General features: G+C 37.0%; 1 protein-coding gene across 4 annotated transcripts in view; it reads right to left on the bottom strand.

The window, feature by feature from the left end:
- SLC44A1 (solute carrier family 44 member 1) overlaps positions 1-22,077 on the bottom strand; it is a 197,130-nt gene that overhangs the window by 35,104 nt on the left and 139,949 nt on the right. For 2 of the 4 annotated variants that reach the window (XM_027614816.2, XM_027614814.2), the window contains 3 exons: positions 15,612-15,848; positions 13,603-13,683; positions 7,979-10,378 (listed from right to left, as the gene is read on the bottom strand). In XM_027614816.2, coding sequence (XP_027470617.1) covers positions 10,355-10,378; positions 13,603-13,683; positions 15,612-15,848 — 342 coding nt within the window. In that variant the 3' untranslated portion in view covers positions 7,979-10,354. Of the gene's footprint in view, positions 1-7,978; positions 10,379-11,971; positions 13,684-15,611; positions 15,849-22,077 lie in introns of those variants that run through there. The other 2 variants (XM_027614815.2, XM_027614813.2) reach the window with 2 other exon arrangements.

Below are 22,077 nucleotides of genomic sequence, written 5' to 3' on the forward strand. Positions count from 1 at the left end.
CCTTTTTTCATTGACTATAGACATTATGCCAAGTCATTAAATATTACTCATTTTTAATACCTGACCAGTCCCTCCTATTAAAGTTCTAGTCAGCGCTTCCTTTTATTAGACATGTAAAACTATGTACCTTCTTGATTTCCTCTTTGCAGGACTGACAGAAAACTAGCAGTTCAGTCTTATGCTCATCCTTGGGTTTCTTATACAGCTAATCTTCTTTTCTCAATTTTCATTTGCCTTTTATTTTTAATTTTAATTTTGTTGTTAAGTTGTTTTATTTTGTAAGCTGTGAGAATCCCTCCTGGCAGATGGACAGCAGATCAAACACAAATGCCTAGCATCCTGTCTCCAAGTGTAAAGTTATATGATGAATATAAATACCAAAAGCGTTTTTGTTTTGCCTTAAAGGCAATTCTTTACTGTTGCCTCTCTAGACTGAAATACTTGGCCAGGGGGCTTATAACTATCTAGAAAGCTTTAAGACTTCTATTGAAATTGCTGATGAGTCCATGAAATGGTCTAATAGCTTAGCTTTGCATTTTCTGAAAACCCAAATTTAGTTGAGGTGCATCTTCTAAAGTTATTTTTCTCGGGATTTGAACAGTAAATGCGTAATATCAAATTAAAGGCACAAGGCTCTTCTTGCTTTCACTGCTACTTGCCACAGCTAAAAAAATAATGTGAAGAGGCATTGATTAGTTTCACAGCACTTGATCAGAGATCTAAGGCCAAAGATTCTCGTACGACACTGGTTTCTTTCTGAATCTTTCAACGCCTGTGAAAGCTCGTGCTTTAAGCTATATAGCTATTTGAAGCTCAGATTTCAATCCTAACTTACATATTAACCTAGAGTGCACAAATAGTATTCTTCCTGAAAGAAATCATTATTTTCTAAAATTGGAAATCGAATATAGAGTATACTTTCCACAGCCAAACAGAGAAAAAGAATTCTGGATACCTTTTAGGAGATGTGAGGCTTTTCACAGGCTCTTTAATCACTAGGTGGGCTATGGCACAAGAAATTGTGTAAATTTGCATCAGAACCACCGAAAAAAAGAATTAACAGTCTAGACTTATTAATATTCTTCAGTATGTCAAGTACCTCCAGTATTTGAGGATGCCTCACAAATGTTCTATAACAACTTTTGGCAAGATGGTATAGATAAACATCTGGGGCTACGATCTGGGCATTATTCATTTACTAAGGAAAAGCTGTCTGTACAGCAGCCTCTCGAAGTCCAAAATTATGAAACAAATTAGGAGAGGTTTATTGATATTACAAAAGGTCTTCCACTTATGAACATCCCCTTCCTTATTCCTTAGTATCATTTAAAATACAATTAGTTTTAAACAAGCTTGATTTTTCCAAGCTTTAATGGGGCATAGCCACTGCACAAATGAGGGCATACCACAGTTTCACAAACTCAGTAACTTAGCACAGATCTAGGCTTCAAGTTACTGGGGCACGGTACCAGGCAAAAGTGTTTCCCATTGTAAACCTTATCCAACAGGCTTTTTTCTACTCTACCTAATGACTTAATTCAGTTGCAACCTTAGTATTCACAGGGCAACTCAGACTCAAGCCTGGTCGGGCAGTGGATGAACTTTGTACTTCTTTAGTCTATAGCCCTTTTATATTTTATACTTCAAGGACCCTAGGATATGCTAGGAGGGGCTAGAAAGGAAGAGCTGGGCAATTTTAGGGCACCCTTGCAGCATAATGACCTAATCTGAAGGCAAGATGTTGCCCAGGATCACTTTCTATTGAAGAGTAGAATATGCTGCCCCAAAATATGACCTGTAGGATTTCAAAACATTCCACCTGCAAAATTCCATTTTGGTATATCGATCATTTTGAACTGTAGGTACTTGAAAAATAGCAAATGCAGGGAGAGGATTTCTCTGAACTCTCCATCTGCCTGAAGACAGATCCTCCAAAAGAAACTCAATTGTCATCAACTCTCTTCTTGGGAGGTTCATCAACCAGGGAGAACTGATTTATCACAGGAGCCAAGAAGTCAACACCACACCCAGGAAAATTCTCTCACAAACTATCTTACCTCTCCTTTATTCTTCTCAAGGCCCACTCATCTTTCTTAAAAATCATCTCCTCTCCCCTAACAGACCTACCTCATGCCCCCCTCCCCCTTCCCTCGTAAGATGGTATTTAAGCTTGAATTCTAACCCACCTTGGTGGGTTACTCAATTTTCCTTGGGTCTTTCCCATGTATACATGAGGTATACATGTTAATAAATTTTTTGCGTGTTTTTCTCTCATTAATCTGTCTTCTGTTATGGGGGGGCGGTCTCAACTAAGAACTCAGAAGGGTAGGAGGAAAATTATTTTCCTCCCTTTTCCTCCCTTACACTACTATTAATCACCACCCTGGGCATGGGGAAGTGTTCCAACACAGTAGACAATGATGTTCTTTCCTATAAAATTTTATTTATTACATAAAAAATTCTATACATTTGTTAGACTAAAATACAGTTTTCATTATAATTCTGGCAACTGAGTCAGTACACAGAGAAAACTTAGCATTGGATCAGCACTTTTTTTCTAGTTCATATTTCTGCACAAGAAAAACATTTCAAAGCTCCATTTCATATAGGCTCATTGTACTCTGAAGCCAGATGGAATTCCATCCAATTCAGAGCTCTTAGAAGTTAATTTCCCAGCAAGATTTGATAATTCCAGAAAGTTAATTGCTTAATATACATATTTTTAAAGTCCTCTGAGAGCATAATGCTCTGTCTGTAAAGTCTGCACTGTGTCAATAATGACAGTCACAAAGAGTAGGGCTACAACCGTGTCTGTGGGGCATGTTCAAGCACCTACATGTTTGTTTCCCCACCTGAATACAGTGTAGTGACGCTGGGATAAGGAAAAGCTCACAATAATGCTAAGGTAAAGGATCCCAAACTACAGAATTCATGGAAGGCTGAACTGTGATCCTAACAGTTCATAATGGACAGACAGGACATGATACAAAAATTCATTTTGACACTATGAAATAGAATGCAAATGGCGAAAGAAAATGACAAAGACAAAAAAGGCATCAGGTTGAGAAATATGTGGCACCACAACATATTTCTCATGCTGGATCACACAGCAGTGAGCAATCGAGACACACTGATGCGTGTTTTCTATTCATATCACCCCATACACTGGGCTGGGCCTGACACTGGATATAAGGCTCAGAGCCTGAGAGATTAATAGCAGGTCCCTATTGCACTGACTCATCTTAAAGCTCGGCTGCCTATTCTAGGAGCTCTATTCTAAACTCCCGAAGTTCAGTGGGCTGTGCTAGCAAGTACTTAAAGTTGGACCTTTGGTCTTCAGAAGATATGCTTTTGTCTTTGGTTGTTTCCCCAGAGCTCCTGTCATTTTGTTAGGTGCCCTCCATACTTTTCTCCCTACTTTTTTGTTTGTGGGTTGTAATGTTTTTCCTCCTATAATCAAATCAGCTAACAACCCACTGAACTTACCTCATTGGGTACAAGACCTGTTTGAAGTGCATTCAGTGGTCAAGAATATTCTGAGACAGTGCCATTGAAACTTCTTTTCATTATGGAGCTCCCAGTGCACTTTTATAGGAAGGAAGAAGTCAGGAAACCTCAGCAACACAACATAATCTTGTTGCACTAAGGCAACATAGAAGAAAGGTAACTTTCCCCATGCTAAGTCTCCGAAAATCAAAACTAGCACAAAAACAAGAAGAGCCAAAAAGAATTTCTGATCACAGACTACTGGAAGCCAGAGGATGGGGAAGATTTACTTAAAGAGTCTCTGTCTCACATCATCAGCCCCCAACGCTGTTGTATTATTGTCTCATTCCTGTGAGGTATCTAACACAATTTATGAATCCTGGCCTGATGATCAACATGGTAAATAGAGAGAGTGCTCACATTTTCTAGTGGCAAGTAGAATGGTCCGTGGGATGCTGGCTGGAGCTTCCTCTCAGGTCCGTGCCCATTTATTCAAGTCTTCTTTTCAGTCCTTACTTTTACTCACACAGAATGATTTAACACAAATTCCTGAAAAAAATAACTAACTCAAACTACATTCCAATCGGACAGGATGGGTGGATCAGATTCAGATGTGAAGATCAGAACATTCTAAGTTATACACGTCTACAACAAAAGGAATATCAAATGCAGATACTTACACTGGACTTAGGCCCTTTTTCACCCGTTATGGGAATTTCCACCCACGGTCTCTCCATTTGCTACTGTGGAAGGTTCATTAAAGCTCTTCTGGAGGTGTGGGGTGGGGGAGGGAGGTGACTTTCCTCCTTTCTTCTCCAGCCAGTTATGAGATTCCCACTGCTTTCTTCAGCTTGAAAATGTAGGCAACGGTTTGATGTCTGACTACAAATCATGACTCACTGGAATCAAAACTTAAAAGACCTTTAAACTCCTTTAAGGATTTCTGCCTGCTCTTTTAAGGGCCCTGTGGGCCCTCCATGTAGATGCGGCACCCTTACCTAATAGTAAGGTTGAGATGTGAAAAAATCCACATGCTTCCCTAAGAAGCCGGGGTGGATGTGGGGGAGAGGAGACACAGTCTTATGGGCAGAGTGGCCAAAGGCTGCTGTAGTGGGGGACTAGAAAACACTCAAAACAAAAAAAACACCTCCCTGATTAAAGTAGGGAGAAAGATAACTTTTGAATTCCCTTCCTCCCACCCCCAACATCTGCCCCTCCAATGTTCCACTAAAATGTCAACTGTGAACTATACTGAGTTTGCTAATTTCTCATCATCTTCAACTGTTCTTGGTCATGATGACATATATTTTTAGACAGTGATCTACTGATAACATTTATCTTATCTGAGCAACAATAAAAAAGAATCAAGTGTTTTGGTAGATGGATAATTGTAATAACTCCTTCCTTATTCACTTCTTAGATTTTCTTGTCCGCTGCAAATAATTTGGTAGCTTGCAAAAATCTCTCCCCCACAGACACCATCACACCTCCAAGGAATGAAATCTTAAATGTCTTGAAGATTTGGTGTTGACCATTTTCTTACTCCTTCATATTAGGGTGGTTTCTATTTCCAAAGCTAGTACTAAATGAAAGTCTTCAGGTTATACAAATAATTCCAAGTTAGAAGTTGGTTAAGTACCATAGTAGAAGTATTTTTAGTGGAGGCCTAATCACTACTTTATTTCAAAACATGTTATCAAACCAACTTTAGAGAAGACTTTGATTTGTGTGCATTGGACCCTAAGAGGATGGTGGGGTGGAGGTTGCCCCTGAAATTCTATTACCATTTTAAATGTTCATAAATGTGCTATGTGCATATAGGAGAAAGAGTCCATTGCTTTCATAAGCTTCTCAAAGGGGCCCATAGTCCTCTCAAAAGATTAAGAACCTGCTTATGAATATCAAATATTAAATTCAGGTCTTAGCAAATAAAAGTGAAAAATTTCTGAAACATTTGGGAATTACAATGTTTTCATATTCAGCTAGATCTTTCTTGACTAGACTTTGAGTAACCTAAAAGCTTTATTATTCTGAATGCCCTGGCCTGGAGTATTTATTCCTCAGGAACTCATTTTAGTTATAAAACTGAGTATCAAAATGGAATAAAATTGCCTAATATTTTGGTTCCTAGTAATTTCATATCTTTTCCACAAATTTACTAATGAATTCCTTTAGAAAATATCAAACTTAAATCCTGTCCATGTAATTTACAAAAGTGGTCTTGTTCATGCAATACTGAAACTGAAACATTTGTCTTTTTTTTACGCATATAAAAATCATGAAGATGGGAAGGAAGAAAAGGTACTATAATTTTTCTATAGAAAGGTCTTCCACAGGAATTCTCAAATTTAGAAACTTTGCATTGAAGTTTTCTATAAGAAAGATATTTTAAAAGATTTGAATCTTGGATTAAAATTTTCCTCTTAAAATGTGGAGAATAAGAATTTGGCTCACATTTATGAAATCTGAATGGGGAAAATGTGCTATTTTAAATTGACAAGTGTATACAACATACTTAGTTTTTTGTTTTGTTTTTGAAGTTTGTTACAAGCTTTAGATTTTTCTCTTGGCACATTCAAGGGTCCTGCTTTCAAAATTTAGGCTATGTGCCACTAATCAAAGATGAGCTAATTCCAAAAGCAGTCACTGTATCTGAACAGTGCCTACTTTTCAAAAGGGCTAATATGCATCCTTAGTACACAAAGATACATAAATATGCATTTAAAGCAAAAGGCAGTCTACACTGTGAATTTCTAATACGCAAATCTCTGCTTTATGTGTATTTACTTATGAACCTACAATTTTCCAATATATAATCACAGACCACGTCTTAACAACTCTAGGCAAGCCCTTATAGTGCACTCCTATCTGTCAGATGGAATATACGAAAAGAATAAAGAAATTAACTGTGGCAGGTGAAAGCCTCCAGACTCTCAGGATTTTTTTTTTTTTTAAGTAGCAATAAAAAAAGCAGTAGAGAACTTACTGAAAGGTGAAAGCTTAAAGACTTTTCTGAAGGTAACTTCTCACAGGCTATGTTAAGGCTACTGGAAACTCCAGAAATTCAAATGAGGTTACTGACCAAAGATAAAATAAAATGCTTAGGTCACCATAACTGGCAGCTCTGGTTTTGGAAATGACCCCATAGTCCTATTTTGCAGGTGGGGTGGGTTGGGGTGGGAATCTCCTAAAATGGCCTTTATTAGCTAGTACCGTGCATGGTGGAAATGGCTGAAGCTTTGGGGGCACTGATACGGCCTGATATTTGGTGCCCGCAGTTTTGGTGGGAGAAGCATCACTCTGGTATAAAGAAGCAGCTTAGGACCAGGATAAAGGAAGGGGTCATCTCTTCACTACCCCCTACTGGGATGAAATCCTGAAACTGCCCTGGAAAGACAAGGGCCCTTGGCAGATACCAAGGTCAATGGTATTGGAAATCAGCAGCTTAATGTTCTTTGCTGAAAAAAGAAAATACAAGAGTAAGGAAACATCTCTACAAAGAAAAAAACTTATCTCCAGCATAATTTTGAAAGAGACTCAGTGAGAGCCTCCTCTCCAACCATTATGGACAAAGTTTGGGGACCAAAACACAGTTAAGCTACTTAAATTGCAGTAACATAGGACTTAATCATGCTATAGGATAGGATAAAAGCTCTAATCCTAAACATTAAGCATTGCATTAAATGGTTTAAAGGAACAACCTGCTTTGAGCTCTGCTCATCCATTTAAGGATTATATAATCTCAATGCCCTAGCTAAATTCCTAATGTTTACCTAACGTACTGGTTAGGCCTCCCATAGAAGATAGGTCTCTTGGATTTATACTGAAATATAACCTTTTTCCTTCCATTTTATATTACAGCATCACTGACTCTTGAGGCAGGAGCCTGCAAAGTCTAATCATGTGCCAGAGCCTTTTGTTGATGGCAGAACCCACAGTGATACTCTGGTCACCACGATCACCATTTACACTAGTGGACTGTAACTGTACTCTGGAGATGTCAGTACTGAACACGATTTTTAAGATCCACCACAGAAAAAGACACAAACCACAACACAGAGTCAATGGCTTATAAAATTATTCAGGTCACCACATATCACGGATAATTTTTGTTCTTCACCTATTCTTCTCACTTGGGCAGAAGATGGGAGGCAGTGAGCAAATAGCAATAAGGCAGCCCAGAGCTAGCTGAAGAATGACTCACAATGAATGAAAGAGGCAGCAGGAATATCCAAACATAACCTCAAAACATTGAAATATTGCTAAAAAGCCTGTGTGAGGCTTTATAAAATGTATCAAGGAATGAAGTTCATATGAGAGTGATATTCTATATGTTAAATATCTCTCTGTGTGTGCCTCTGTAACATATATATGCAGAGATGCATATATCTACTTACATGGCACACACATTTACTTAGGGAAAACAGCCTGGCAATTAATTTGGAACTCAAATGACATGGTTACACATAGATCATAATTTCTAAACACAAAGTTAGTAGAACAAAATTTATTTGTAAAACAGGACCTGTTATATAAAATGGCACACAATCAAGTTATACAAAAATACAAAATTTCTTTCTGATTACAGTTCTAGTTGCAAATGATAATTAGAAAGCATTCCTGGTGGCTTCCAAATAGCTGAGATTGCGAGCAAATGGAACAGGGGAACAGCAAGAGTCCGTGATGCTGGGATGTCCAAGTGAGTAGAACCTAATTTCCAAATTCAAGACTTCCATCAGGTCACTTTGGAGGGACATCTCCTAAAATAGCTAGCTCCTACAATAGAATGTCTTCTGTTCTGATACTCATCTTCCAGACTTTTTCCAATCTTAAATTTAGTTCCCAATGTTTCTTAATGTCCAAAATCTGTGTGGCTATGAAACAGAAGGTACTCTGAATTTTCTTACATGATTTGCTCTCTCATCTATTTGGATAATTGTTAGTTACATCATTATATTTATTCCATTTCAAATGATACAAAAAGAGTACAATGAAACTGTCTGGCAATGTTAGATGTTAACTTCTGGAGAATTATTGTTTCAAAATAGCTATTCTCACAATGTTGGTTTCCCAGTTCTCGCCAAGATATGAGCTCTTAACTGTGTATGTGTGTGTGTTGTTGTTTTTTTTTTTTAATTCCAGACTCTTATTGCAAATATTCTGAAAAATCAGAAATATTACATGAGCTTTGAAAAGAAACCAAGGCATTTAGCAAATTTTAGCCTAGCTAGAGTAAAGAACACGGATACTAAAAAAAAGAAAAGAAGAAAAAATACAATTTACTTTTGCAGCAATTTAAAGGTCTAACCCTTTGAAAGCAAGCACATGAGCAAACCGCTGCTTAGTAAGCCCTAGTGACATTAATTGTATGCATTTCCATAATACCGGTCTAATTCACTGTCTAATTCTGGTAAGAGGCAATGCTTTCTTTCAAAAGATTCTTCTTCCACGGAATGATAAAATGCTGAGGCTTTTTTTTTTTTGTACAGAGCCTGTATTTAGTGCAATAAGTTTAAAAAATTTGCTCTGAAATATTTACTTTACATTAACAAAAATAGCTTTTTTTAAAAAAATTGTAACAAAAAGGAGTTATCGCATAAACAGATCATGAATTATTCTTAGCAAATTACACTTTTTTTTTTCTTAAAGCATTCACCATTACAATAAGCAGAACAATGGAATATTAGCCATTCATATCTGGTAAGCTTCAGGAATAAAAAAGAAAAACAACGAGAAACAAAAAAACCCCAAACCCATTCCCAAACAAAAAGAATATTCAACACTTGAGGATCAAAACATAACCAATTCTTCAGTTAAACATTGTAGAATTCTGGATACTTAATGAATTGCCAAGGAGAGGAGCACCTGCCAGTATGTTTTCAGATTTTACAGCAAGCATTTGAATAAAATGGCCACTTAGCCTGAAGCCACTTTAGTTCCTTAGAAGCAGAAGCCCAAGCACTGGAATTTGCATGTTTCTCTCTCCCCTTCTTTTTTTATTCCTCCCAGCATTACTTAATCTGCAAATCAATACACGGAAACTAAAGGCTAAAGTTGCTGGGTGCCCCAGCTTCCCTTGAAATCAGGCACACCAATGTGTGGAGGATGCTACTAAAGTAAAAAATGAAAGAAAGACAAACTATAAGAACAAAGTTTGCATAAGAAAGATTATCTACCCTTTTCTTTTTAACCTACTCTCTTATAGAAGCTTAGGGTAAACTACAAATACCTGAGGAGTTGGTTACTTTTTAATGTTGGCTGACAAATGCATGAGCTATTATGAAAATTCCCATACTGAGTCCACTAGTATGTTTCTAAAAGTAAAATGACATGGCTTCTTTGATTGGGGAAAAATGACTGGAGTATCTCCTTATTTATCTGAAAGCATATGCCTAGTCTCATCCGGCTAGGACTTATGCATCAGTAAAATAAGACCTTGATTTTTATGCACACATCAGGGAAATCACCCCTGAATAAACTTTAGACAGAGAATTCGGTACAATCATTTTACCTAATTTAAATAACTAAAGTTAAAATCTCCTCTAAGTTATTAAAAATGTTAATCAGATATGAATCTTAACATTTCCATTAAGACAATTACAATTGAAAACATTAAATGACGGCAATTGCCTTGTAAAAGCCACCCGTATGAAAGGAGTACATGTTTGACAAAAATAAGCATAAAAAAGGTATTAAATCCCTGTTCCTTTTCTCTGATTTTGGCTGATTATGTGTGTGTGTGTATATACATATACATATATATACACACATACATATACATATATACACACACCCACACACACAAATACATAGTTATGTGTATATATTGTTTTGGAATGTCAATGGGTTCCATAACGGTCGGCTAGGTTCAAGCAGAACTTGCTCCCGAAGCCTAGAAAACAAAGTCATACAGAGTACAATCTTAGACAATTACCATTAAAAGGAGATCATGAATGATGTTACAAACACATAGATGGTCACAAGCGGCAACAAAGCAAAATGGACTGAGAGCCCTTCTCCCCGAACCTATATTCCAGGGGCTGCAATTCCTATGAATGTTGAAAGTCACACTTCCTTCTGGGTCATCTTTGAGATATGCATTGAATACGTCTCTGGCCTATGTTGCTACAGTGTCCAGGTTTTTTCTCCCTTTCCTCTACAAATTCTTTCCTGTACGCAGAAGGCCGGAAAGTCTCTTTCTTAAACTTCTACATCACATTTGATCAATTTTTCTAAAATCATTTTCAAAGATGTACAGGATGACCTCACAAACCTTCAAAGTTTCCTTAACTAGTGAGGTTCTCTCAAAAAAAAGAAAAAGAAAAAAGAAAAAAAAGGAAATAGTCCAAGAGGAAAACTGGAAGTCCTTATATTTAGTTCAATGATCCCCTGTCAAAAGGGAAATCTAAAACATCATTTTTTCCTGAACATTATTCTATAGGCTAAAAGTAAACCCTAAATTAAAATATCCCATTAAGAAAGAAGATAGATCAGTGAACTTAAAAAGCAGGTTGTATAGATATGACAAAATAGGTATGATGCTTTTACAGAACTTTCATCTATGGGAATAACCTGTGAATTAAAACAAGGAAATACAAATAAGCAATCCTAATATCTACCAATCCCTAAACTTTAGTGAGGAATTTCTCAGATAATTATTTAGGGACACATCCAAGATGGTGGTCAACTCTTACCATGCTAATGCAAAAGAGGGATAAGAATTGGAGGTATTGATTATGCTTAAAATATTTAACTACCCTGTGAACAACATCTCAACTTCTCTCCTGGGAACTTTTTAAAACATATAAAACATTCTCAGGGATCAAATGCTATAATGTCCAAAGCACCAGCTTTGGAAGAACAATGCATATTTAAGATATATTTTGGGACAGAGTGGAGAGTTTTGTCATTAATCTGCAAGCAATGAGCTGATGAACAACATAAAATAAAAGCAAAAAGTGAAGGAAGATTTTAAAGCAGTGTTTGAGTTAAGGGACATTAATTTAAAACTGAAAGCAATATTAGGGGAAAAAAAAACCTTTCTAAATTCTTGGCTTCTGGTAGAATGCCATATAACTTGGGCAATTCTCCTAGTATTATTACCTATGAAATGGGGTTTTGGTAAGGGAAGACATACTTGCATTCTGGTCTACCACAATTTGTCTTCACTAAAGGATAATGCAGAAATACATGCCAATTCATAGTTCAAACTAAGCTAGTCTAGACCTCCACATATTTCTCCCTTTTGAAAAATGATTATTACTGACAAATGATTTAATAGAAGTATCAACCACTAGAAGACAGAAAGTGGTGGGGGGAAGATAGTTTACATTTTAAGATTTTATATTTGGGCGCCTGGGTGGCTCAGTTGGTTAAGTGGCTGCCTTCGGCTTGGGTTATGATCCTGGAGTCCCGGGATCGAGTCCCACATCAGGCTCCCTGCTCGGCGGGGAGTCTGCTTCTCCCTCTGACCCTCTTCCCTTTCGTGCTCTCTATCTCTCATTCTCTCTCTCTCAAATAAATAAATAAATAAAATCTTTAAAAAAAAAGAAAAGATTTTATATTTTACCTTTTTAAGTTATAGGCTGGGAACCTTATTTACTGAACAAGTAAGATAAGCCAAGAGTGACAAGAAGAAAGCCTTCCTCATTTACCCATGCCACCAGAAGGTTGGCGAGAATCTTTACTGTTGTTCCTGTCAGCCAGTGTCAAGTAAGGGGGACACAGAAAGAAAGGGTAGGGAAGGCAAGTAACCAGACCGGGGGCATTGCTGATGGGGCCGCTTGCCCACTCAATGAAGTTCTGGCTGATGAATGCTTAAAACTAAGAGTGCTACATAATTTACTTACGATTAGAGTGATCTGTACCTTGGGAACTAAACATTGAAGGTTTGACTTTATAATCATCAGTGCTATTAAAAGCAACACCAAAATAGGGCCTGGAAGGGGTTATGGAGGAAAGAGTTTATATCTAAACATTCTGTTGAGGCTTTAAATTAGATTGAATATGCAATTATCTTGCATATACATATGGCCTCCCTTCCCCCTACCTTAAACAAACCCATTCCTTTACTCCTATATACTTAAATGGGCTTGTTTTATATTATGTATTTCTCAAGATGGAAACCTATGAAATCAACAACTTTATTAAACTAGAAAGAAGAAAGAAGAGTCTTCATCTCACACTTTTGGACATTATGTGCAATTAGAAGGCATGTTATTTAAAATGAACTGTTTAAGAAGGTAAGCAATTATATAATATTTTGAAGTCACATGCTCTTTAAGAATAACACATTTGTAAAATAGGCAGTAATTACACAAACATATGTGAGAGACATCTGTCATTATGCAGAGGTGAGAATATCTGTGGGAAAAGCAACTCAGGATTCTCTTACACTGACTAAGTCTCTTCTTGTCAAATGAAAGTAGAGTACTTATAATACATATGTATCACTAAGCAGAGATAATTTATCCTTCTCACAATTAAGCTGAGGCTAGACAAGACCAGGTTGTCTTAATGAGTGGGAATGTGAGTGTTGATGGAAATAACCTTGTTTTCTACTGAAAAATAGCTTAAGAAACAAAGAAAGTACAATCCAGGCAACAGAAGAAAAAGCGAAGGATAAAAGACAGCAACATAAACAAACCAATATTAAAAAAGTGGGGGATATGAATTTTAGCAAGTTGAAAGGAATTATTATCACCTTCCAAAAATGACAAAAATGAAACTGTCAGTTTAAGTGTACAACCAAATGTTCAGTCTGATGAAAACCAAACACTGACAGTTAAAAAGAAAAACAACAACAAAAAAACAAAAAACACCCCCCACCCCAGAAATAGCAATTTTACTTTAGGGACAAAAATAGCCCCTTCCCCACCATGAGCACTGAAAAAGACACTGTTCCTTTCAGCTTACTTTTACAGAAGGTGGTCTCAGTTGTGACAAGAATTCTGCCATCCAAGTGATGGGTAAACATACAAACAGAAAGAGCAGTACATCCTGCGTGATACAGATAATAACAGCTTCTCCCGAAGAAGTGCAGTCAGTGAAGACAGAGAGAGAAAGGAAGTGAAAATGAAACTCTTGGAGGCCGGCCACCTCCTCAGGTCCACCTACCATCGGTTTTAGCTCTCTGGCATCAGCAACGCCTCCCTTACCAGCTTCTTTCATTGCTTTTCTACTGTTTTCCACAAACTCCTGCAAAATATGGACCAAATGGCATAAATTCTTAGGTCCTTTCAGATTGTGGTTGGTAGATGAATCCTAAGGAGCACTGACATATTTGGATTCAATGTTAGTAAAGGGATGGCCTAAAAACATGGCAATAAATAATATTTAGTATCCTACCCAAGAGCTGCTAATAAGTTTGTGTGGGTAGGCTGCAATTTGTCAAGATGAAATCTTTTTTCCATCCATTCATTGGGACCATTGCACTTAGGTTCAAAGAGAGAATGTTACTTCTATTTGGAAGAGAAAATACCTAACTTTTTTTTTTTGAAGAGGACTATTTTCCCATAGATTATTGCTTTATTTGTTGTTTTACTTTTTGCGTATCAAGGTTAAACGGAACAATGAGAGCATTTCACTCCAGAAGCCCTCTCTTTAAAATAACCCTAGAAGGTAAAAGAAAGTATCGATACCACTAAGGCCAGAATACTGTTTTTACCAAACCATAAATAAGCTACTTTAAAAAAAAAGTCTATCTGGCTTTCAAATTACTCCATAAAGCAGGAAGACAGGAAGTAACAACCAGAATCTATGGTCAAAAGTAGTCAAAATGGGATTATGCCCTGGCGGAAACATTTCTATCTTGTCAAAGTTTATGGAGCACTTCTCCATTAAATATCCTCATTATTCTTACAGGAAAAAACTAAAGAAGAAAAAGTGTATTTCTTTTACTCAGCTTTTGATCAGGGGTTTAAAAAACAAAAACAAATACTTCTTCCTTTTTTTTTTTTTAAGATTTTATCTACACCCAACGTGGGGCTCAAACATACAACCCTGAGATCAAGAGTCAAACGCTCTCCTGACTGAGCCAGCCAGGCATCCCCAAATTCTTCTCAATGCCTTAATCAGAAGGGAGATGGAATGCTCACAAGTCAAATTCCATCATGAAAACAGCCAGTTAGAATTATAATTTAGACATTACAAAAATGTCCAAAATTTAGCTGATGGTGTTCTCAGTGAAAGAGATAATCAGTACCAAATACGCCAGTTAAATCATTTGGAATTTTTGTGATTGGAAAAAAAAATCTATTTTATTTATTGACACATTTATTTTAGATTTAACTAGATAAAACATGTTCCTGGAAGAAGACTTGTTATTTCAATGTCTAATGTTTAGTCTTCAATGTTACCCACTCTTCAAATAGGAATATTTCACAGCTTAATAGCAAAGTGCTATTATTAAGAAGTATGCTTAATTTGGTAGAATTTGACATTGATAACAGTATTTGAACCATTTAAATAGGATTTCTAAATTTGTAAAAAATTTCTATAGAGATTCTAATATAGGAAAACTGCAGAGGCTACCTAACTATAAAGAATCTGAATGTAATACCTGTGTAAAGGTTCGGATCTTGACTAATGGAAAACAATACAATCATGGGTCTGTTAATCTGTATTCATTACGAAACACCTTCAATTTGGCCTGGCATACTTAGGATAATGAGTTTTAATGGGGCTGACAGCAGTAATATTTGGAAAGGTGATAGATGGAGAAATACAGGCAGGTACCACAACCTGGGACGTCTTTGAACTCCACTTTAGGAAAGGGCACTTAGAACATCGGTGGTCCAGTGTTCCAATTCAAGGGCTAAAATTCAGGTTTAAGAAGTCAATTCTAATCAGTCTAACCGCAGAGAGGGAGCCAGGAGTCTAAAATAATGTGAACTCAGGGCTATCAATGGGTATTGCTCCAGCTAGGTGTATTTAAATGGTCCCATCCATGCCCAAGGACCTCCTTCCCTGATTTTCCTAAGACTAAGCTCATTCATGAGCACCACAGGTCTAATTGTGAATTACTCAGTTGCATATAATAGGAATGAAATATAGAGAATGTTTGGCAAAATATTTTGACTAGTATTTTTACCCCTAAAGCAGTCGAGGGCATTTGAAGTACTTACCATCAGCACTTTATCCATATAGAATTCTCTGCCAGGACTCCCATCATTGTATTTTGTATCAATGGCAAAACACAAGAATAATACATCCACTACCATTTCGTAAATGGACAGGAAGCAATGAGCGACTAGGAAAGCAAAGAGGCAGACGATGATCAGAGGCAGCACCCAGACTGTGTAATCTTGCTGGTAGTTGAGCAGCATAATCCCAGCCAAGCCTGTGCTGCAGACTATCAGCACCTGAAGCAGAGAGAACAAAGAGCACATTTAATAGCCTACGAAAGAAAACCATTGTTTCTTCATCATGTATAGATTTCAAGTTCCCTTCAATATTTATAAGTGATGGTTGCATACATTCATTCCACCTCAAGTTAGGAAGTATCATTCACACAGACCCATAGACACATATACATCTGTATATGTGCACATATACGTGCATGTCACATAAATAAAACATCATCCTTTAAACACTTCTGGTTTACATGAAAAAATAGTCATGTTTTCCAAATGTTATGCTTGTTCCTTAAAACTTCCCATATGTAGCACCTGTAGCAATTTTTAAAATAAGTGTATGCATATTTTAGAAAATGGCCCTATTAGCACTCAGAAGAAAATTATTGACATTCCAGGGTATTGCTATGTACTTCTTTCTAAGCACTTTCACATATATGAAATAGTATTATACATATGAATCATTAAAAGCTATTCATTAATATTTATAGTATCATTATAAATGTTATAAATACTTAGCCACATAATTTCATCTTATGGGGGGCTTAAAATTTGACCGACTCCTACAACTGGAGCCTCCTATTGTTTTCTGGTATAAATAATGCTGCAACAAACATAAGAGTTTTTTCTTTGTTTCGTATTTTATTTCACATAGAATACATGGCAAATTTAATATGATTTGCCACAAAATTTAGATGTGGATTACCTGTGAGGAAAGAGGTTGCCACAAAGATCCATCATAGAAGAATACAAGAAATAGCCAATTTGCTTACTGTCAAAACCACATACTCTGATCCTTCCCAGGCAGCACTTTACATTTCTTGTGGTTCTTTTACTACATTTTAGTTCAGCTTTTCAGTCCCTTTGAATGGTTTATGGCAAACATCATCATTCTCATTTTATAGATTGGGAAACATGCTCAGAGACACTCGGCAACCTGCCCAAGGTCACAGAGCAGAAAAGCAGATACCACCCAAATCAAGGTCTTACGATGCCAACTCGAGCACTCTTTGCAAGTAAAAACTCAGCAAATACTTGGATATGGATATAAAGCAGCAATAGGTTATACTGAATCCTAAACACAGTCTTGCTCAGCCCCTTACTTGGCCTACCATCCAGCATTAAATAACAAAGGGAAAGAAAGAGTCTCTAGAACCACAGCAGGCTTTCCTTGCCGAGTGCTGAGAATGGGCAGACTAAGAATTCTCTTGCCTTGGGGTGCCTGGGTGGCTCAGTTAAGTGTCTGCCTTCGGCTCAGGTCATGATCCCAGGGTCCTGGGATCGAGCCCCACATCGAGCCCCACATCGAGCCCCACATCGGGCTCCCTGCTCCGCGGGAAGCCTGCTTCTCCCTCTCCCACTCCCCCTGCTTGTGTTCCCTCTCTCGCTGTGTCTCTCTCTGTCAAATAAATAAATAAAATCTTTAAAAAAAAAAAAATCTTAAAAAAAAAAAGAATTCTCTTGCCTTTTCCCTACTATTTATCCACACCAAAGCATCTCTCCTTCACCATTATTTTAACCAACAGCTACAATGCATTAGACAAATATTGGTTAGGCTATAAACTGACCCTTCTCGGATGATTTTAGGGAGCAAGTCAGGGTCTGCCCAAAATTTGGAAGACCCTCCACCATTTTTTGTGGAAAACACTCAGGAATCCTCTCTTACAGTTACTTACTTTCTGGGGTGACTTCTACAGATCGCTAATTATATCCATTTTCGTTCACTCTTTTTGGTTTTTAGAATGAAACCACTGTTTTTGAAAACTCTTCTTCAAACTTTTGATATCCGCCCTACAGAAGGACTGAGGTTCTTTATGCTCTCATTATACCACTTAAAGTTAAGCCACATTTGAAATGTTAAATAAAGTCAATTATAGGGAGAAGGTGTAGCTCAGACAAACCAATGTTGAGGTAAAAGCTGTTGAGGTGGAAGGCTGGATATTGTCACATTAGAAACAACTTCAAGAGTTAATGATATTTAGCCAAAAAGGGCAAACAAATGTAATAATTACCCCCAAATATAGTGAAAGGGTGTCATGCATTTATTCAAGCAGAGGATACATTAATGGCTCTCAAACTATGGCGGGCTGGTTATCACTTGGGGAGTTCATGAATAACAGATTCCTGGGCCCTACCCCAAGTCCAGTTGGTTCAATCTAAGATGAAACCCAGCGATATTCATTTAAAAAGTACCTCAGGTCATTCTGATAAAGTCTGCAGCCTGTAAGAAGTACGGGTCTATATCAGTGGTTTCCATAGCGGGGTACACATACCCAAGAAGTATTTAAGGGGATCACCTGGAACCTCAAACTGTATCTCACATTTGTTGAAATTTTCTTTTATACTATGCTTTATAATACATATTAAAAGCTATACATATATTAATAAATGTAAATATATTAGGAAGTGTGATCAAAATTTTTTTCTAATAAAACATGATTTAAAAAGCTTAGGCTCTCCTATTCTACAGGATAAATTATTGGTGATACAATACTAGAGATTCATACATAGGGCAGGATGTGAGCAGCAGGAAGGAAAGAGTGCTAGTTTTGGAATCAGAAAGATGTAGATTTGAATCACAGAGTTAATACTTCCTGGTTTTGTGACTCCAAGCAAGTTCAAATTTAACCTTTCTGCGTCTGTTTTTCTGCCTTTAAAAGAGACATAAATCGTACATACATCCCATGATTGTTAAAATAAGCATTCTGAAAGCATGTAACACAGTGCCTGGCAATCTTTGTTTCTTCCTTTCATTTCCACCATAAATCTTGCATTTATGATGCCCTTTCCATGTGGAACTCAAGTTTTGAAAGATTTTATTTACCAGTAAAATAGCACCTATTTACATAATAATTCATATTCTCATTTCTTATTAATCAATGCCAAATAAACTGCCTATAATTAATATTAGAAGTATTATCAAATAGAGATGAAATAATTTCACACAGAAGTGGACAACTTGAGATTTTGTGGGGTTTTTTGTAGTTTTATTGGGCAAATATGCATTATCTACTAGCCTTGAAAATGTTTAAATAGCTTGTAAATCTCTATTCTTACCTGTGAGGACCCTATAGGCCAGTGATCACAGGTCACAAGCCACTAAATTAGAGGAGCTAAGATTCCTCCCAAATCTAATTACCATTCCATGAAACCACTTAGGTTCCACAGAAATGGAATCCACGCCATTGTCTTTTGTTTTCTTTTAAATTCAGAGTTTTTTAAAATTAAATATTAAATTTTGAGACAATTTTGAATTCACATATAGTTGTAAGAAATAACACAGAATGATTCCGTGTACCTGTTACCCAGTTCCCTTCAATGGTAACATCTTGTATATAGTGTAATACCACAAACACAGTATTGACATTGACATAGTCAAGATACAGAACACTTCCATCATCACAAGGATCCTTCACTTTAACCTTTTATAACTACCTCTACTCTTCCCCCCAACCCCATCTCTAGCTGGGTGACCACAAATCTGCTCCCAATTTCCATAATGTTGTCATTTCAAGAATGTTATATAATCAGTTGAAGCCCCACGTTGGGTGTAGAGCTTACTTAATTTTAAAAAAAGGTATATAAGAATGTTATATAAATGGAAACATACAGTATTTACTTTTCTGGGATTGGTGTTTTCCACTAAGCAAAATTACCTCATGATTAATCCAAGTTGTATATTATCAATAGTCTGTTCCTGACACTTTTATTTTTAAAAACGATTTTATTTATTTGAGAGGGAGTGAGAGACAGAGAGAGAGAGACAGAGCGTGCATTAGCAGGGGGAGGGTGAGAGGGAGAGAGGGGACAAGCAGACTCCCTGATGAGCAGGGAGCCTAATTCGGGGGATCCCAAGACTCTGGGATCATGACCTGAGCTGAACAGCAGACACTTGACCAACTGAGGCACCCAGGGGCTCCTTATCTTTTATAATGCTTATTCTGATCGACCCACTTGAACTATCAGATCAGAAACGATTTCTGTATACTAGCAACCACTTTTAATTATAATGAAAGAAACGCTTTCAAAAGATTTACTATATTCGGTGATCAGAACTACATTTTTAAAAAAGAAAACTAAAGAATGTTTATCTCAGTATGTTGGAAACCCAGAAGACTATTCCCCTCTCATTTTTGAGGGGGGGGTGTGTCTGGATTAAGAAACATCTTTCATGGTTTTAAAAGTAATTTTTTTACAGTGTTATAAATTTTATATTATTCAAACTTAAATGTTTCTGGAAAACAATTTGGTAATGCACATGAAGAAACCTATTACATACTCTGAGTCATTAATTCTACTTCTAGGATTCTGGAATCAGGAAATAAGGACTGACACAGGCAAAGATTTGTATACAAAAGTTTTGCTGTATCATAGTTTATATTAGTAAAATGAGAATAGTTTATTTTTATTTATTTATTTATTTTTTTAAAGATTTTATTTATTTATTTGAGAGAGAGAGCACATGAGAGGTGGGAGGGTCAGAGGGAGAAGCAGACTCCCTGCAGAGCAGGGAGCCCGATGTGGGACTCGATCCCGGGACTCCAGGATCATGACCTGAGCTGAAGGCAGTTGCTTAACCAACTGAGCCACCCAGGCGCCCTAAATGAGAATAGTTAAACTGTAAAAAAAAATCGGAGGTTTGGTTAAATAAATGATACATTTCTATAACCATGTTTAAAATATTTTTAATAAAATACGAAATGATCATAACATAATATAAAGTGAAAAGAGGGATATAAAACTGACTTTTCTACTAGATTTTAAATTTTGTTTGACTAGTATATAACCAGTACCCAGAAAAGTCGCTAGCACATTACTAGTGGGTACTCGATATTTGTGGAATGAAAAAAAGGTTATGATAAAACTAAAGAAAAACTTTTGCCAGGTCACTAGGCTGCTGAAAAACTCAGTCCATTTTAAAACAGGTCATTTTATCATCCTTATATTTCTCCATTATAAAAAATGCATATTTAATATAGAGAAATTTATCTCATTATGGTAGAGCAGGGGGAGGGGTTTGGAATCACTCATATTGTCTTTCTTTTTTTTATGATATTTTTTTATTACCATATAATGTATTATTTGTTTCAGTGGTACAGGTCTGTGATTCATCAGTCTTACACAATTCACAGTGCTCACCAAAGCACATACCCTCCCCAGTGTCCATCACCCAGCCACCCCATCCCTCCCCACCCCCCTCCACTCCAGCAACCATCAGTTTGTTTCCTGAGATTAAGAGTCTCTTATGCTTTGTTTCCCTCTCTGGTTTCGTCTTGTTTCATTTTTCTCTCCCTTCCCCTATGATCCTCTGTCTTGTTTCTCAAATTCCTCATTATTGGTGAGATCATATGATACTTGTCTTTCTCTGATTGAATTATTTCGCTTAGCATAATACCCTCTAATTCCATCCACGTTGTTGCAAATGGCAAGACTTCATTTTTTTGATGGCTGCATAATATTCCAGTGTGTGTGTGTGTGTGTGTGTGTGCGCGCGCGCGTGTGTATGTGCGTGTATATATATATACACACACATACACACACACACCATCTCTTCTTTATCTATTCATCTGTTGATGGACATTAGGCTTTTCCCATAGTTTGGCTATTGTGGACATTGATGTTATAAACATTCAGGTGCACGTGCCCCTTCAGATTACTACATTTGTATCTTTAGGGTAAACACCCAGTAGTAAAATTGATGGGTCGTAGGGTAGCTCTATTTTCAACTTTTTGAGGAACCTCCATACTGTTTCCCTGAGTGGCTGCACCAGTTTGCATTCCCACCAACAGGGTAGGAGGGTTCCCCTTTTTCCGCATCCCCGCCAACATCTGTCATTTCCTGACTTGTTAATTTTAGCCATTCTGACTGGTGTGAGGTGGTATCTCATGGAGGTTTTGATTTGGATTTCCCTGATGCCGAGTGATGCTGAGCACTTTTTCATGTGTCTGTTGGCCATTTGGATGTCTTCTTTAGAAAAATGTCTGTTCATGTCTTTTGCCCATTTCTTGATTGGATTATTTGTTCTTTGGGTGTTGAGTTTGATAAATTCTTTATAGATTTTGGATACTAGCCCTTTATCTGATATGTCATTTGCAAATATCTTCTCCCATTCTGTCGGTGGTCTTTTGGTTTTGTTGACTGTTTCCTTTGTATGCAAAAGCTTTTTATCTTGAGGAAGTCCCAATAGTTCACTTTTGCCCTTGCTTCCCTTGCCTTTGGCGATGTTTCTAGGAAGAA

This window comes from Zalophus californianus, chromosome 13, assembly GCF_009762305.2.
Source record: "Zalophus californianus isolate mZalCal1 chromosome 13, mZalCal1.pri.v2, whole genome shotgun sequence".
NCBI lineage: Eukaryota > Metazoa > Chordata > Mammalia > Carnivora > Otariidae > Zalophus > Zalophus californianus.